This window comes from Lycorma delicatula, chromosome 5 (assembly GCF_047948215.1).
Source record: "Lycorma delicatula isolate Av1 chromosome 5, ASM4794821v1, whole genome shotgun sequence".
NCBI lineage: Eukaryota > Metazoa > Arthropoda > Insecta > Hemiptera > Fulgoridae > Lycorma > Lycorma delicatula.
The window spans coordinates 42,816,344-42,836,802 of record NC_134459.1 but is presented as its reverse complement, the minus strand read 5'-3'; the positions used below and the strand labels follow the sequence as shown (position 1 = coordinate 42,836,802).

The following is a 20,459-nucleotide window of genomic DNA, read 5'->3' as shown; positions in this document are numbered from 1 at the left end:
GTGGATTATTTTTGAATACACAACCTTTTAGGTATCCCTAAAGCAAAAAATCTGCAGGAGAAAAATGTGACCTAGCCTGTTCATAAGTCAGTCGAAATTACTTTTTCACTAAAGAAATTTCTCAAAAGGCCCATTGTTTCTCTTGACATGTGATATGTGACCCCATCTTGTTGAAACCAGGAATCTCCCTCATTTAATTCTAAATTTTCAATAAATTTCGTTTCAATTTCTTGGAAATTGCACACCACACCCAATTTTCTGTTGGTGTAGAAGTCATGAATGGATGATGTTAGGGTTGTTGGAGCTCCAGTACAATCACTCCAATTATTAACGTAATCACTCAAATGAAACCAAACCTTATCTGTAAGAAATACATTATTCAACATTTTAATGCTTTCCTGAACAAACTGATTAAACCACTGACAGTAATGGAACCTAACAACATAATCAACTGGATGTAATTCATGTGATTCATGAATTCGGTATGGCTTTAAGTTACGTAGCCGGGTAGCTTTAAAGGCACTATACAGATATATTCCTATTTGTTGTGCGACTTTAAAAAGTTTAACATCTTCCAATGATTTGTCATTAAGGGCTGAACGTCTCCGGCTATGTATCTGCAGACAGAAATATAAAAGAGCTAGCCCTTTTATATTTCTTTATCTATATATTTAAAAATGAATCGAAGATTTATTTGGTACATTCTTATCCAGGAGAACTGCAATTGGAAAGCTTTCTGGCACAAAAAAAATTCCTAAGAAAAATATGACATTAATTAGACGAAATCTCGAGATACCGAGGATGACCTTGCTCTAGCGCCTCACCCCCTTGACCTTTTCAGTTGAAAAATTAAAGGCATCAATGCCTCATATATATAAGTAATCAGACAAAGTTTGGTCAAAATTGGTTTAGTAGTTCTGGAAATATAAAGTTATTTAGAGGCCAACACCGAACATACGAACATTAACATCCGAAAAATTTCCATCCGGTTTTTTGGGTTCCTTAGGTATAAAAATGTCAAAATCCGGTAAAAACCGCATATGCCAAAATTGGACCTTTTACAATACTTTTCCTTCTAGAGCTATAGTGCTATCTAGATGGGAAACTAAAATATTTAGTTGCTAAACAATTTTTCTCAATAAACATCCTTTCTTTCGTGTTCAAAACCATTTATTTCTTCTTAATAAAAAACAAAGATAGCCATAAATAACTAACTGTTCACAAAAAATAAATAGAAAATTATATCAGCTGATTATAAAAAAAAAAAAATAGGTAGTACTGCCAACCTCTCATCTGAAATTATTGCATTAACTTTTCTAAAAAACTTTTGCGTTTTAAAACAAACACCCAATATTTTTTCTTAGAAATATATATACATTATCTTTTTTTTAAATTTATAATTACTTTTCTTAATCAAAAGGCCGTAAACCTTATCTAATTATTAAATAAATTTATTATTAAAAAAATAAAACAAATCTCTTTATTAAAGGATTATTAGATATAATGTCAGAATTAATTTGTGAACTTAGTTTTAGTAAAATTAGATCTTAAACATTTATTTTAATCTTGTAAATTTATTTTTTAATCATTATTCATATTTTTTCTGTATTACGTTTTATAGATTCCACTAAAAGTTTTTTTTTAATAATTTATCTTAACCATTTAATCCTAATTAAATATTATTTATTTTAAAGATCGAAAACGATATTTTTTTAACTAAATTTTCCTTGACCTTGCCAGACAACTATTAGAACAGATTCTTTTCAATTTTATAAATTTCAATAGAGTAATTTTCCCTTGTCTGACGTGTTACCTGTTATGAAGTTTATATTATACTTTTGTTGAGTCATTAAATTATTTTATATCATATTTTATAGAATCTGTAATTCTTAAGAAAAACTAAAAAGTTACGTAACAAGTTTCCGTTTATGTATATGTATAAAAATTAAATATTTATATATATTAAATTAATTTAAATATATTATATTTAAATATATTAAATTATTATTTAACAAATAATTTTTTGAAAAATTATTTGTTAAATACTTTACATAAACACTGTTTCTACTGTTTAACTGTTTCTACTTTACATAAACATATACAAAAGAAATTTATATCTCTATTAAATACTAAAAAGATGATACTGTTCTCTCTATTACTCCTTTTCTCTGAACTATATCCTTTATTTATTTATACTGAAAAGAGTTAATTTCTACAAAATTCTTGAAAAATATATAAGATTTTTGTGAAAAGTTTGTTTTTATACTTGTGATTGTTTTTTTCAGAAGCTATTGAAACGATTTTCCCCGAAAGTTTAACTGTTTAAATATATTTCTCAAGTTCTAATGATTTTGAAGTTAAAATGAACCACTCGCTCGGCCATGGTTCTGGAATTATTTGTTATATATATGTAGGATTAAGAAAGTAACCAAAAATTTAATTTAGTAAATGCTCCTATCGGTAAACAATTTATTTTTTTATATGAGACCACCACACCCTCAAGCCACAATAGGGGGCAATTCAAAAATTTTAAATTGGAAAGATTAGGAATGAGACATATCTTAAAGGTTGCCGAAAAATAAAATTTTGACGTAAAAAAATATTGTAAAAAAAATCGAATGTGAAACTTCGATCCGCTTAGAAAGACGTCGTGTAATGACGCATGGACTGCGCTGAATTGTATCGATAATAATTTCATCAATAACAGCATCCTGCTTGATAAATCGTTAGTAGCTGATACGAATACTAGGTAGTGAACCTGTTTCCCAAAGATTGTGAAAAGTCGAGCTAATTGTTTTCGAGTTTGGAATTCGGCGATTCGGAAAACATATTATATATTCATCAGCTGGTGCATTACCGTAACACACACCCAAAATGAATACCGTATCAGCGTATTCCTCTGTTGTAAATAAGTACGGCATTAAAAAACCGATCACGTTCAAACTAAAATTCACAGAAAAACTTCGCTAACGACGGCACAGTTCACAGTACCCGATATACTTAATATACCTTACAGAATGATTTAAACACTGATACAGTACTGCGCATTGTTGATCAGCTGTTGTTATTTTATTGCCAACTTTGAAATAATGATTTTTCTAATTTTTATTGTATTTCTGTCATTAATAAAAAAATTATTATCTAAATAATTTTTATTTATTTATTTTTATATTAAAATTTGTTGTGTAATTTTAAGTTGTTTTTTTTCACATCACCAAAAAAGATTTTTTGTTTTCATTAAATAAAAACTTTTCTGACAAATATACTTAAGTACTGTTTCAAAATAAAATTCGATTTTTTCTAACTTTTATTGGTTTTATTAAACTTATTTTACATAATTTATTTCAAAAATAAATTTTCTACAAGTTTTTTTTTTTATTTTTGATATGTTTATTACCCATTTAACGAAGTTATTGTACGTCCAAACATAAAAAACCAGGGGATTTTACCCCAATTTATTGGCTTTCACTCCAAATTTCTCAAAAACTACTGCACATACAGTTCAGGGACCTGTTTTATTCGATTTTTCAGGTCAAAAACCATAAGAAATCGGTAAATTTGTTCCTTAATTAATGTCTTAAAAAGTCCGGTACAAATTCATTTCACCGGAGTAACTGAAATCCGAGCGAAATCTTTCACTAGCCTTAACTCACACACGAAGCATTTTTGGACATATGTTTATATGATTTTTTTTCTATTATTTTCACGATTAAAATAGGTTATGAAAATCTCAGGAGAATATCGTGATGCATTATTTATAAATAAAAAGACAATAGTATTTTTCTTCTTCAATGTTTTCTTTTAGATAACATATTATAATAATACAGAAGATGCAATTTCAAAATTACATAAATAAATTTGAATTTTTATTATTTTTTCATGGATAATACATATATTTATTATTGGGTATCTTATCATTTTAAATTAATAAAGTTAAAAACTGAACCAAAAGAAAAAAAAAATCCTTATGTGTTATTCATAAACAGCATGAAATGCAACGACTAAATTTTGTTATGATACTCGTATGTACTTTAGTGAAAAAAACTTACACGGTTTTATAGCTTATATATAAATAAATATTTGTATTGCTAAAATAATTTTTATATTAGAAAATAATAAAACGCAACCAGTTAAATAAAACATAGATATTTATACTATAAAATATATCTATGAAAATTATAAAAGAAATTTACATTTTTCTCTTATTGACATACATACATAAAAGTATGAATGTATGAAATATGCATTTATAAGTAATGATGCATAAATTTTGGAGGTTAGTTTGTCCAGTGCAAAGTATTAAATAACAAAAAAAAAAAAGCATTAGTGCTAACGATAAGTAAATGATCTTGTCAAATAAATTTTGTTGATGTGACAGCAGTAGATTCTAAGAGGGTAATTTTTGAATATCTTTTAAATGTTAAGAAGACAAGAATTTATTCACGGGAAATTTCAATAGTAAACAAAAAAAAAATTAACTTTTTTACAATAAATTTTAAAACATTAGTTTTCTTTTAATGTAGTTAAAAAGTAAAAATTAATATTATTTCAATTTTTCTTTATATTTTAACGTTTTACTTTTGAAACCCAACACTTTATAGTTGATATTTGTATGCCGACCAATGATTGAGGAAATATCGTTAATCAAATCCTAGAATCAAACTAAAATTAGTATTTATTATTCCAGTAATTTAACTAATTGGAATCAAATTAATACTTTATCTGTGAAGTGAATTTAAATAAAATTGAATTAACACATTTAGTTTTATTGTTATGTAGAATATTGGTAAATTTGAAAATATTGCCGCTCAAATGAAGAAAAAAAAGTAGCACAGCTGTAGGGCTTTTCCGTCACGCGGCTTTCTTCTTACGCACGGCTGACACATACATATACACACACAACTTAATTTAAAATACGTCGGTGCTACACTGGCGCTCCTTGTGGTGACAGGGGATACTATTGACGCAGTATACCCACTTAGCCACTAATTTAGAGCATTTTTTGAAGTGGGGGTACGATTTAAAAAATTTTTTTTTGCTAATATTATTTTCTAATTGTTAATAAATGTGCCTAAAAAAAATAAGACCTTAATAAAGTGAAATCTCGAGGTATTGAGGATCACCCCTTGACATTTTAAGTTGAAAATTTAATGGAATCAATGCCCCATATACAGAAGTTATCAGACCAAGTTTGGTCAAAATCGGTCCAGTAGTTCTGGAAATATAAGGTGATTTAGAGGCCAACACCGAACACACGTACATACGAACATCCGAAAAATTTCTATCCGACTTTTTGGATTCCTTAGGTGTGAAAACGTCAAGATCCGGTGAAAACCGTATATGCCCAAACTAGACCGATTGCACTACTTTCCCTTCAACAACTATAGCGCCAGACGGGAAAGTTAGAGATGTTCACAAGAAAGACAAAAAGCAAGAGACTTCCGTTTTGATAAAAATTAAAAAAAAAATAGTGCTTAAATTACCGAAATATGCAATATATTGTTTTTACTTCAATTTTTTAAATAGATTTTTCTAGAAGAAAATACTCGAATATCTGAATATTTTTATTTACCTAATTACGAAAAAAATACTAAGAGATAATCACAACAATTTATTTTTTAATCTTCAAATCCATCTAAAACGATTTAATTTTTTGTTAAAATAAATCTTCTACTTAAATTATTTAAAAGAAATATACTACCATATCATTAGAATGATTTCGTTTATTCCAGAAAAAAAATACACTTGGTCATAAGTAAGACTTACATGCATAAAAAATAAAATAGAAAGAGTAACGAAGATTAGCCTTTGTTTTAATCTTTTAAAAATATCAAATATTTTTAAAAATATGATCAAATAAAATTAATAAAAAATTATTAAATAAAATGTAATAATCACCTTAGTTTTAACATAAAATAAATACCAATTTTGTATTAAATTAAATGATTTTTTTCTGTAAAAGTATAAAAATCGAGAAATACTTGCTTCAAAAGTATAAAAAATAATTGAATATTAAAGGTTAAGTATTGTTCATAAAATTTTATTTCAGTGTTTTTACCTCGTTATTATCATACTGAAACTTACAAATATTAAAATATATTTTTTAATAAGTAAAACTAACAAAATTTTAATATTAATATAAAAATTACACGATAAATATTTTCCTAAAGCATAACTTTATTAATAACACTATAATAATAAATATTATTATTATTTTAAAGATTCCTTTGAAGATTAAAAAAGTTAAATGCATTAGTTTGATAGTATACTGAATAAAAAATCTTTTTATGAATAAATTTGGAAGTTAACCTAGCAATTAATGTAGTAATTTAAAATTAGAAAATTAAAACATACAACGCACATAAATAAATGTACATTTTTGTTTTTATCAACGAAGGAAAAATATCATTACAACTACAATAATAGTTTTTTTTGGAATTAATAGCTTGAATGATTTATTCGCTTATTAGTATTTTTTAAATCATTTCAACTGATTAAAAACAAAAGATAACTAAAATACTAGAATCTGTGTTTATTTTTTATTAAGTTAAATATAAAAAGATTTGTTTTTTCCTTAATAGTTTATTAAAAATAAATTTGTTTTATAATTCGTAAAAGGTTATTTAAATAAATATTTTGAGCAGAGTACCTTTAATCAGAATTTCCACTACAAGAGAATAAAAGTTTCAGTTTTAAATAATAAATTACATTTTTCTATTAAGTAGTTTTGCAAATTTTTTAATAATTTTTTTAATCTACTTTTTATAACAAAGTAAGAAAATAAAAAAATAATTTGGGTTAATTCAATGTTTAATAATTTTAAAAAAGAAGAAAAATATTACCAAATATGTTAATATATGAACCTATATTTGAACCTGAATTTATTAACCTAATAATATTTATGAATGTTAAATATACAAAGTCCATTCTAGTAAAAGAATATAATATTTACAAAAATAAATTTCTTATTTAATTACTAATTTTTTTCTTCTAAAGTGTAGGTTATAATGTGTTCGTGAATAATAAACACCCCTCCCCACCCAGAAACAATGAGATTAGGATGATATGAATGACAAAAAAATGAGATGTAATCTTGTATAAACTCCGGCCTACCATACCTGAGACGTATGGTTAATTGAACCCCAACCACCACAGTACATCGGTGTCTAGTATTTAAATTTGTAGAAAAGCAACAAATTTTTACTATGATTTGAACCTCCGACTTCGAAAATCAACAGTTAAACAATTGATTTAAGACTATGAATTACTATTTTTTTTTTTCTAATTAAGCACCTTCGTCAATATATTAATCTGTCCTTCGTCAATATATATCCAAACTCCAAAAACAATAAAATTGTTAAGGTTTCGGCAAAAGTCTGCCGTCACTTGAAAACATCAAAAATAGAAAATTAATATCAACAATTTATTTATGAATAGTTCTTCAAAATGACATTGTCCTAATTAAAAAGAAGTGCAGATATGTATAAAAGGCGAGATAATAATTGTTATGCCGTAAATTGAAAACATCAAAAATCGAAAATCAAAATTCATCAATTTATTTAATTTCAGTTCTTCAAAAAGACACTGTCCAAATCAAAAAAAGTACAAATATGTATGAAAGGTGAGATAATAATTGTTATATATTTTTCCTACTTCATTTTCTCAAACACAAAAATATACACCGTTAAATATTTTCTTCCTATATATTGAATATTAAATATTCACAAATATTGCATATTTTATTCCTCTACTAGTATTTTAACCAAATATAATTGTAATTCTTTATACTAGTTTTTAATCCAAAGTAATAATAACAATATTAGACACTAAGCAAAAATATTTTTTTATTATAAAACTTATTTAAAATTACATATATTATCACTTTGCAGCTTAGTAAACACAACAATGAAATTTATATCCACTCTTGGTTACAAAAAAGGGGTGTTTACATTATAAATGTATATGAAAAACTATTTTTAAAATCTATTAATTTAAAATTTTACGATTTTTCATAAATAATTAATACCTTGTAATCAAACTAAAATAATTATAACTAATTACATATAATTAATAATTTTATTATTTTGCAATAAACTAATTTTTATTTTATAAAATGATTTTCCACGAAATGTGACCATATATTTTACATGCAGAGTATCAATTGCTAATTAATCAATAATAAAATATTTACTAATAATCTAACTATATATCGTACTAAATCAGATATAATGAATTTTAATCTGTTATTGAATAAAAAAGAAAAACTTAATATTTGTAATTAAAAAAAGAAAAAAAAAGTAAAAGTAATTAAAAGGAGTATTTTTATTATAACGAAATGACAACTCACCGCGAACCAATTTCACATAATAATTTGTAGCCGTAGACGTATTCATTTCGTTTCATAAACTTTTTCAGGTGGGTGACGGTCGTTTGATACGACGATACTCCTCCATGACAGGGTGCGCGAAGACGTCGCGCGGTCTGATATGCCGGTGGAGGTGGCGTCGTTGGAAACACCACGGGCATGTTCTTCATAAGAGAGTTAAGTGGGGGTAAATCGTCAGTAAACATAGTCGTGGTGGGGGAAATTAAAAAACAGGCGCCTCAAAGTCAAGCGCTTACGTGTTTATTTATCTTTCTATCGGTTCACAACCCTGATTTCATTCATATATAATCCTCTTACGTATAACTTGTAATGTGTAATCTTGTAGTATTTTGAATTTTTAAATTTACATATGGATGTAGCCAGACAAACACTACACTACAAATATAATCTAAAAGATTCTCGTCATTTCCATTTTTATTACTTTACTTAAGGTTTAATGATGTAAGAGTCCCTTCATTACAAGCGTAAAAAAGTTTAATCTTATTTTACGACACAGTAATCTTGATAAAGATCCTTATTTATATATTTACTGTTACAATTATTCGTTTTTATTTTATAATCAAATAATATAATTTTATCTATAAATTACATTATAAAATTAAAATTATTTTATACCGTAATTTTTATATTTCATGTAAAATTGAAAAAAGTTCAACTAGTTTCTGTTAACACATCTAGCAAAAATGGTTGAACTAATTTTAGTATAATTTTAGATAATATTTATAACCTTAGGTACATATCATAGTCTTTAATTAAACTCAAAAGATAAATTGTTGGAGAGGGGGTCCTACACCACTCTGGATGAAAAATATCTTTCTATCATTTATTGTATTGTAGAATGCCGAAATACAATAAATAAATAATAGATTATTAAAAGTAGTAATAGTTAGAAAATATTTTATTCAAAAAAAAATTAAAACCGTTACAATTTGCAACAAATACTTTTACAAAAAACTTTGTAGATAAAACTGCAGAGAAGAAATTCCCACTTCCATGTTTTTTAATGGAAGTTTTTTAGCAAAAAATTTCAAGGAATAAAAATTAAATTTTAAATTAAAACTAGATTTTGTTATATTGTTATAGGATACGAAAATAGATTTACAGTTATGGAACACTGAAGTAAAAAGTAACTTGTTTTGTAATACAATATGGTTTAAGTTACAATTAAGTAAAAAGTAGCCGGTCAGGGCGAATGAAGCGAGCCCTTCTCGTCTAGCCTGGGGGTTCCGCTCCCTGGAACCTCCTGTGTTCATTAAACTTACGGTTGTGAGAATAATAATGATAAATAAAAATTAAAGCTTATTCAATTTATAAAAAAACATCATTTTTTGTAATTTCTTGAAAGCAACATTTTGGTCAGTACAAGACCGGAACTGTTGAGTGATTTAGATTATTTTCAAATCACCATTTGGTCTCCGGTTCGAATCCCGGTCAGGCATGGAATTTTTACTCGCGCTACAAATCATTCATCTTATCCTTTGAAGCAATGCCTAACGGTGGTCGAAGGTTAAACATACAACAAAAAAAATCACCATTGATTAGATTTCTCAAATAATCATTGATTTATTTAATTATTCTCAAACTTGGTTTTATAGGTTTCCAATATTGTAACTTATTTCATTAAATGTACAAGTAATCCACTGAATTGCTTTTACAGTACTGTTAAAACGTAGCTTAAAACAAATGATATTGATGAAACCTACGTAAAAAATGCGGATTTCAAAATAGCCGGACTCCATCTTAGAAACAGCAAGTTTAGATGGTTACTCTTCCTTCGTGCGGGTAAAAATGTATTTTATCCAGTTCTTAACTTTACCCAACAAACACCACTAGGAGATAACCGTACTTCGTTTCTCTTTTTTTTTAATTTTTCATATTTTATGTTTTTTAGTCTTTTAGCCGTAGCTAAGGGCAGCCAGTCGTGTCACACACACAGTAACAGTGGTAGTGGCTTACGCTGCACCATACACCATTGTAAAAATTACCCCTTAAAAAATCGAAATTCAATAAAACCCAAAAATGTTATTTAAATATTTATCTGAAGAGTATTTGCAAGCCCAAATCGAGCAAATATCTCGATTAGTATAGTCGGAGATGGGGAAAAATTTCAGTCATTGTTCGAAATATTTTTAAGTTTCTTCACCCATTTCAAGGTCAAATTTGAAAACCTAGAAATTGGTTTTAGATATTCACATGAAGATAATACACACCAAAATCCGAACTGTTATCTTAATTTTTTTACTGAGAAATTAAAAAAAATAGTGAAATTCAATATTACTCCATTTTAACCCTTTAACTTTGTATTTCAAAAAATCCTTTATTAATGTGCACTTACACCTCAAGAGAACGTGAATACAAATTTTCATCAATTTATCTTCAGTAGTTTTTTTTAGCGTTGATTTGAATCAGCCAGGACATCTTGTTTTATAGGTACAGATTTGGAATTAAGAATTAAATATTCAAATTGGTATTCAAACTTTGATGTTGAAAGATACTTAAACCTTAGAAATTGTCCTTTTTTGTTGAAATCTCTAAAACATCTAGATGGATGCGCATTATAACTATTTTTTGAGAAAACTTGGGCCCTGAATATAGGATCGTATGGTCCGTGATTATTTTGGTTTTTATTGGTTTTCTATACCAACACAATAATCGTAAAAGAAAAATAATAAAAACATAAATTTAGATTATTGTAATATTTGGTTTTCTAGGTATCCAATAAAAGTAACCGATTTCATTAAATGTGCGAGTAATCCCTCGAATTATTTCTACAGTATTGTTACAACACCCACCGGCTTAGTGGTGAACGCGTCTTCTCAAATAAGCTGATTTGGAAGTCGAAAGTTTCAGCGTTCAAATCATAGTAAAGTAAATTATTTTTTACGGATTTGAATACTAGATCGTGGATACCGGTGTTCTTTGGTGGTTGGGTTTCAATTAATCACACATCTCAGGAACGGTCAAACTGAGACTGTACAAGACTACACTTCATTTACACTCATACATATCATCCTCATTTATCTTCTGACGTATTATCTGAGAGGTAATTACCGTTGGCTAAACAGGAAAATAGAAAAAAAGTATTGTTATAACATAACAAACGATATATATGAAATCTACAAAAAAAAAATTATTTTTTATTTTTTCACAGTTTAATATCAATAATACTAGGAATAATGAATAAATATGTTGAATGCCTACAAATAACTGACTTGAAGGAGAGAAAGCTCAACAGCAATCAACTCTATATTCCGTTTTAATCTAGTACGCTGCTGCCGACAGATGATGACATGAATTTTTTGTAGCATGAAAAAAGTGCCATCCCTGACTGGGAATCGAACCCAAGACTTCCGGATGAAAGGTAGAGATGCTACCATTTTAGTGCGGAGATCGGAAAAAAATGTTATTAAACTGTTTCTTTACAGTAAACATAAATATTTAATCGCTTTTATATCATATGACATATTAAGTGAGAGTTATCTTTCCTTCAAAGTGGCACTTTGATGATACAAGGATCTAAATAACCGTATTTGTCAACTTGTTAACTAGAATATTTAAATGCCTATCACGCCATTATCATAATCATTAATAAACATAATTACATTTAAGAGTGCTGGGTTTCTATTCCTGCTTTAAAATTAGAAGTTCACGGGTTCGAATATCTATTCTGAATGTTTAAAAAAACAAGTTTCTTTGGATTTTCTGATTAGTAAGCTGAATAACACCGTAAAATCTTATCGTACAACTTCCAATAAGTAGATTAATTCTGATTCTTGGAATTAATATAATATGTATGCATTGTAATTTTTTCTAATAATTTCTTTATTGTCTTGATTTAATAAGTTACAAAACATGAAACCCTAATGATACAGTTCAGGTATTCCCCATTCGTAATAGAATTACAAATCAGTAGTACAATATTATCAATCCTCTAAATATTAATTCATTTTTTATGTAACAGTAGGAAAAATAAAATTGCTTTCTAATTCAAACAAATATTAATAACGTTTAGTACAACTCAATGTCAAGTTTACGTTACCGTACAACAAAATCTACTTTCAATACAATTTAATAAAAGAACAACAAAACTGTAAATACTGTTTATAACCAACCTTATACGATGGTTACATTACTTCATTCACTTTCAAATAATAAAAATTCATTAAATCACAAATCTGGCAGCATTTTATCAAATTACGTGATAGTATCACAAATCAGTAACAACTTAAATAAAAAAATATTATTTCGTTTCTATAATTAATTATTTAAAAACTGATAGCGTTACTACATTTTTTTTATAAAATTGCAAAAAAACGGTTTAAATAATTTTAAAAAGCAATACCAAATTTTCTTTAGATATCTCTTCAATAGAAATTAACTTTTACAAAAGAAAAGAATCCAATTAAATGTATTAAACATGTGACGCAAAAATGACGAAACAGACAACGATTTTGGAAAGAGAGGAAAAATGGCTTACCAGTATTAGTATGTAGGGAAAAATTTTTATTATTAAAGGTTCAATAAGATTATCTGGATAACTCCCTTCAAAAAATTCGTTTGATAAAGATGATGAAAATTTGTCACACATTTTACTTTCCCGTCAAGACAGCGCTATAGCAGAGCTCTAACTCTAGAAGGGAAAGTATTGTAATCGGTCCAATTTGGACATATGCGGTTTTCTCCTGATCTTGACGTTTTGACATCGACGGAACCCAAAAATACATGGAAATTTCCCGGATGTTAATGTATGTGTGTGTGTGCTGGCCTCTAAAAAAGGCACGCCAGAGGAGGTATAAGATTGACCAATTTTTGAGACCGATTTTGACCAAATTTGATCAGATTACTTCTATATAGGGGGCACTGATGCCATTAAATTTTCAACTTAAAAGGTCAAGGAAGTAAGGTTGTAGAGCAAGGTCACCTCAGTATCTAGAAATTTCTCCTAATTAAGGTCATATTTTTTTAGTCACATGTTATAATAATTAAAAAGTGACAATATTTGAAAAAAAGTTTTTGCAAAATCGCACCCCTACCTCAAAAAATGCTGTGTAGTCATCTGCTATGTTGTGACTTAACAGGTGAGCGACAGAATTAAAAGAATGAATAATATTTAAAGTGTGAAAAAGTAACTCGGTCTGAGTGGGTCTCGTACTAGGTACCGAATCAACCGGACGATCGACCTGTTGATTCGGTACCTAGTGCGTTAAGGCTCGTGGTTACACCAGTCTGCCGACCGTACAAGCGAAATATTTGTTCCATGTAAGTTGTGAAATTACATTAGTTTAATTGGTATCGACCTTACCCACCGGGTTGGTCTAGTAGCAAATCAGCTGATTTCGAAGTCGAGAGTTCTAAGGTTTAAATCCTATTAAAGGCAGTTACTTTTATACGGATTTGAATACTAGATCGTGGATACCAGTGTTCTTTGGTAGTTGGGTTTCAATTAACTACATACCTCAGGAATGGTCGACCTTCCTTCTTTTTTCTGTTTAGCCTCTGGTAATTACCGTTCAGATAATATTTTAGAAGATGAATGAGGATGATATGTATGAGTGTAAATAAAGTGTAGCTTGCTTGTACAGTCTCAGTTCGACCATTTCTGAGATGTGTGGTTAATTGAAATCCAACCATCAAAGATCACCGGTATCCACGATCTGGTATTCAAATCCATGTAAAAGTAACTGGTTTTACTAGGAGGTTATAATAATCGAAATTCTTTTCTAACATCTGAAATTTTCTAAATCAGTGGTGCCAACGAGAACTACAGACAGTGTCAGGCTAAGGAACAATATTCTTGGTTTGTCTTATCGTTTCAATTAGATGACTTACGGTCTAGCTGTACGGAGTGCTCTTCTACTTCATTTTGTTGTTATCGTTAAGTCACCAGTAGCTTCCTTCTTCCTTCTTTTTCCTGTTTAGCCTCCGGTAACTACCGTTTAGATAATTCTTCAGAGGATGAGTGAGGATGATATGTATGAGTGTAAATGAAGTGTAGTCTTGTACATTCTCAGATCGACCATTCCTGAGATGTGTGGTTTTATTGAAACCCAGCCACCAAAGAACATCGTTATCCACGATATAATATTCAAATCCGTGTAAAAATAATTGACTTTACTAGGACTTGAACGCTGGAACAGGAATGGTCGACCTGAGACTGTACAAGACTGCGCTTCACTTGCATTCATTTATATCATCCTCATTCATCCTCTGACGCAATACCTTACGGTGGTCCCGGAGGATAAACGGAAAAGGAAAAAAGTAAGTACCGACCGTCACCGATAGTACCGCCAGTTCCGCGCGAATTAAATATGGAATTTGGGCGCGCTTTTGTTAGAATTATTGAATTAAATAAACGAAAAAATACTATATTTAAATAAAATGATAAATATTATAAATTAATTTGTATGTGTAAACGTGTATCAGAAACAACCCACAGTTGTAGGACGTTCCCGGAACACGACTTATGCGTAACGGGAAAGTTCTTCAACTATTTTCTTCAGTTTTTTTTTTATAAAATAATCTTAGAAAGGAATACCCAATATTCTTTAGATATCTCTTCAATAGAATATACATTTCATAAAGAAAAGAATACACCTTAAATGTATTAAATATTTGACACAATAATGACGTAACAGATATAAGGATTATGGAAAGAGAGGATAATTTTCTTATCAGTATTAATGTGTAAGAAAAAACTATTGTTGTTGAAAGTACAATAAAATTATCTAGGTAACTCACTTAAAAAAATTTATGTAATAAAGATGATGACAATTTGGCACATTTAGGACACATTTTTTTTTATTAAACTTAAGAAATATAAATAGGGTTCGGCCGATTGGTAATGATTAACGTTCTGAAATCTAAATTTAAGAATGCTTGGTTTAATTCCTGGTATAATTATCTGGTATTTTTGTCATTAAATTTCATCTTCATTTTATCACTCGCAGATAAACATCAATTTTTCTGTTAGTACCATCTAGACTATGACAAAAAATATCCTTAATCAATTCCTATTCTAAAATTCGATGAAAAATTTCTTGTTACCTACAACCTATAAGTAATTAGTTTGTTAATATTAAAGATATCTATTAACCCATAAATATAGATTATTAGTATTATTGTTATCGTAATCAAAATAATTGGAGGTGAAATTCTTAGTTCATTGAAACAATGAAGAAAAATATTCTCACAATTTTTACGAGTGTCGAATAACATCCAATTTCGTTAAATTTGTGGCAAGTATAATTTTTTAGCAAGAGTAAAAGAACTTGGGAACGATCGTTAACTGAGAAAGATCATTAACTAAAGTAATACCGTAAGAATACATAATAATTTTAATTGTATCGTTTTCTACAGTTAAACAAAAATATTAAAACATTTTAGTTTCTTTTGGTTTTTGTTTTAAATTCTGTTCTTTCTTGGAATTATTGCTAATTTTAATAACAGATTCAAATAAAGTTGCTTCTACATCATATAATAATATTGCCATAAAATACGTATAATATTTAAAAACATGTCTCAAATTACATGTAATATGCAAAACTTTTAACTTTAGTTAAAATAAATGCTAATTAATCATTCAATTTTTTACGTTTTATATATACTAATTATCAGCTTATTATTATCCATTATTAAAAGAAAATCAATAAAATTACAATTAGTTACATAGATATTAATATAATAAGATATAACCTAACTTAGAAATAATAAAAAATTTACATACATTATATTACATAAAAATATTTTTAAAATTTGTAAAGTATTAGTAATTAATTATATTATATATATAAAAAAATATTTACAGATTATTTTTATAACGTTGTATAAGCAATAAAAATTTAAATAAAAACTCAATAAAAATTTTAAAATTAGAATATAAAATCATTAATCTGGTACCGGTTAGATGTAATTTGTTTTAATTGCTTATTAAACAAGTACTACAAAAGGGATAAAACGATATAATATTAATAACTAATGGTCAAATGGAAGAGGTATAAAAGAGCAAATATTTTATGTTAATTACGAGTATCGATCATGAATTATTTATTTATGACTGTATTACATAATTTATAAATTATAAGTAGTGTCGAGTGCTAATACCTTAAGGTATATTTTGAAGTCAGTTTATTGTTGAAAAGTTATTTGATTAATTATTTTGTTACCTTTTAGAGTTAAATTATTAATAGATTCTTGAAAAATAATGCTTCGTTAATTTGTTATAAAAAAAATAAAGTAAAAATAGTAAAGTAAAAAATTCTGATAAAATATAAAATTAAATAATTATAAAAATTTACATACGATATTATATTTAGCTTTCTCTTTTATTTTTATACACAAAATATCATTTATTACGATAAAAAAATCAAATAATTTAAAGATATACAAAAATTTAAATTAGCCAAATAACATTAAGAAACGTTAAAATCAAAAAAAAATATATGATATATATGTATAGTATCGTTCACACATTTTGTGATGCTGCAGGGCTCCGTTTTAAACCTATTTAGTGATATTGCTTTGATTTTGATTTTAAATGCTATATTATCAATGTTCATTTATTTTGACTTTCCCGTCTAGATAGCGCTATAGCTGTAGAAGGGAAAGTATTGTAATCAGTTTAATTTGGGCATATACAGTTTTCACCGGATCTTGACGTTTTCACACTTAAGGAACCCAAAAAACTCAAAAACCGGATGAAAATTTTCCGGTTGTTAATGTTCGTATGTACGTGTGTGTGTTTGGTATCGCACTCATATCTTCATAACTATAGGACCGACTTTGACCAAACTTGATCAGATTACTTCTATATATGGGACATCGATGACATTAAATTATCAATTTAAAAGGTCAAGGGGATGAGGCTGAACAGCAAGGACATTATTTCCAGATTTTCCCTAATTAAGATCATATTTTTCTTAGGCATATTTGTTAACAATTAAAAAATAACAATATTTTCAAAAAAAAACATTTTTGCAAAATTGTACCCACACCTCAAAAAAAAATGCTGTTGTAGTTATCTGCTATGTTGTGACGTCACGGGTGAAGGGTAGAATTAAATAAATGAATATTTAAAGGGAAAAAAGTAGCTCGGTTTGGCTGGGTCTCGATGGCCAGATTGACTCTGTACCTGGTACGTTAAGTCTTGCGGCTACGCCAGTCTGCCTACTGTATAAACGAAATCTTTTCAGTTGAAGTTGTGAAATTACATTAGTTTAGTTAGTGTTGACCGACTGTCACCTCTAGTACCGTCACAATCCCGCGAATTAAATAAAATATGCACGCACGTTTTATTTAGAATCATTAAATTAAATAAACGAAAAAATATTATATTTAAATAAAATGATAAATATTTTAAACAGGCTGTGTGTGTATGTGTGTAATCCCTGCATCAGAAACAACCCACAATTACACGACTTTCTTGTCACGCGGCAGGAAAATCCTACAACTGTGTTGTCAGCGTTTTTTGGATCTACTGTATCATTTTTTGGAAATTAATCAACCCAAATTCATTCGGAAAGACGATCTAAGTAACTACTAATTACATTTGCAACTTGCTGTAAGGGATTGTAATTTTTTAAAAAAATTGCAAAGAAGTAAGTTAATTTCCTGTGAAATACTATACAAATTTTTTCGATGAAATTAATGATAAATTAATACGCACATAAGAACTTAATATTACATTTTAACGATGTAATACCTATGCAGTACTAAATCCATCCTATTACAAGCTATTGAATGAATGCCTAGATTTCAAATAATAATAATTTGAGAAAATAAGAGTTTAAAATGTAAAAATAAAAACACAATGATAGAAATCAAGCTCGATAAACCAATTTACCATCTTCATCAAAGTTAAGTAACTTCAGGCGCGATATTAATTTGGTTAGGTAACCGCATCCTTTTGATATTTATTATCTAATGATAAAAAAATTAAAGCCTTTTGAAAAATAAGATAAAATAAGTATACAACATATTATTTTAAACGACAATAATAATAAAACTAACTAAATAAATAAATAGAAAAAATAATTCAAATCTATTGATTTAATATTTTTTTTATGAAGAGCCATATTAAAAACATACGAACACCAAACAACTTAATAATTTATCGCAGAAGTAAAAAACTCAAAACTTAAAAAAGAATCTGATAGTTTTTTTTAGCGTGGGTTTTGAAGTTTGTTTAATTAATTTTCATAAGTTTATTTTAATTAAAATTTTTCGTTTTATCTATAAAAGAAGAGCTGCGATTGAGCGAGTGGCTTTTTCTTTATCTGGAAAAATCAAAAACCATCTTCTTCTTTATATAACAGTATAGATATAAATTTTATTTAACGTAATTTTAATTCTATTAACTTTTATCCATTCGATTGATTCGAATCATTTAGCTCAAACCCAGCTCATACAGGACAACCCACCGGGTTGGTCTAGTAGTGAACTCGTCTTCTCAAATCAGATGATTTTGAGCTAAAAGGTTCAAATTAGGCAGTTACTTTTATACAGATTTGAATGCAGATCGTGGATACCGGTGTTCTTTGGTGGTTGGGTTTCAATTACCCACACATCTCAGAAAGAGGGTCGACCTGAGACTCTACAAAACTACACTTTTATTTACATTCACATATATTATCCTCATTCATCCTCTGAAGTAATACCTATCTTACTGTGGTTCCAGAAGCTAAACAGAAAAAAAAGGGCAGCTCATACATTATAGAGACTCACAGTTCACAGTATATTAATTCAATTCACTAAAGTTTGAGTTTCAACCGGCAAATCTCCACTTCTACATAAATATGTATATATATGTTATACTCGTATTTTTTATTTTTCGAGATTATACTTTTATTATACTATTTTTATTTTCGAGATGAAATACATCAAATATCTTCTCAGTTACGGCAAGAAACGTGGGTAAAAATTTGGCTGCGATTGATCGAGTAGTTTTTTTGTGTATTGCGAATAAGCAAATTCCTCTTCGTCTTTATATAATAGTATATCTATGGATTTTAACTATTTTAGTTTTGCTTTTTTCACAAATATTTGATTAAGTTTTGAAGGGGTTAAACTAAACAGAAACTACGAAATTTACTTATTACGAAATAATAGATGTAATATATTTACTTAATATATTACCATAAGCTATTCTCTAAACAGCAAAATAGAAATAATATTTCAGAGATGCCTAAAGAAAACAATAATAAATTTATGTTAAAGTCGGAAGAAGTGATAAGATGGACTAGAAAAGAGACAAACATCACTTGATATAAGTACGCAGGGATCAAATCTATTTTCCAGGCTATTAATTACCACAAATTTTAAACTATATTTGATTATTTTATTTCCCTGATGTGTACGTTGCATTCTGTTCAACTAGTAAATAATGACCATCCCCTCCCTGGCCCAATGAGATATGGATGACATGTAAATGAGGTTTAGTCTTGTACAGACTTAGGCCGACCATTCCTGAGTCGTGCGGTTAATTGAACCCCAACCACCAAAGTATACCGGTATCCACTGTCTCGTATTCAAAAAAAGCAACTAGCTTTTACTATGATTCAAACCTCTGAACCTTCGACTTCGAAAATAAACTGTTAATAACTAATTTGCGACCAACCCGGTGGGTTATTTTGATTAAAAAAATTTAACGATAATATTAAAAATAATAACTAATATTAAAATATCTACATTTTAATATTTGTCTATAAAGTCTTATCATAGATAAGATATAGATATAGATAAAATATATACCATATTTGTCTTTATATTTTGTAAAAAAAAATAAACAATAAAATCTGGACAAATTTCAAGATTATAATAAATGAATTAACGGTAATTTTTGGAAAACCGCCTATAATAGAAGCAATCCAACGGCAAGGAATACTCTTCTTTAGGGAAGAAGGGTTCTGCAGACCTAATAAAGAAAGACTAGGCTAAAAAGTAGAAGTTTGATTTGTACTACAGCCAAAATACTTAACAAAAAAAAAAAGTAAATATTTATTTTTATAACAAAGAGAGTAAAATACATTATAACAGTAACATGAAAAACAAATATTTTATAAAAGACTTAAGATGTCGT

General features: G+C 27.8%; 1 protein-coding gene across 2 annotated transcripts in view; it reads right to left on the bottom strand.

Annotated features, from left to right (window-relative positions):
• Positions 1-20,459, bottom strand: part of LOC142324896 (uncharacterized) — a 248,632-nt gene that overhangs the window by 124,541 nt on the left and 103,632 nt on the right. Inside the window, exon 1 of one of the 2 annotated variants that reach the window (XM_075366004.1) lies at positions 8,348-8,511. The exons of the other annotated variant lie outside the window; for it this stretch is intronic. Within the exon in view, the coding sequence (XP_075222119.1) occupies positions 8,348-8,393 (46 nt within the window). The 5' untranslated portion in view covers positions 8,394-8,511. Of the gene's footprint in view, positions 1-8,347; positions 8,512-20,459 lie in introns of those variants that run through there. 2 annotated transcript variants of the gene reach the window in all.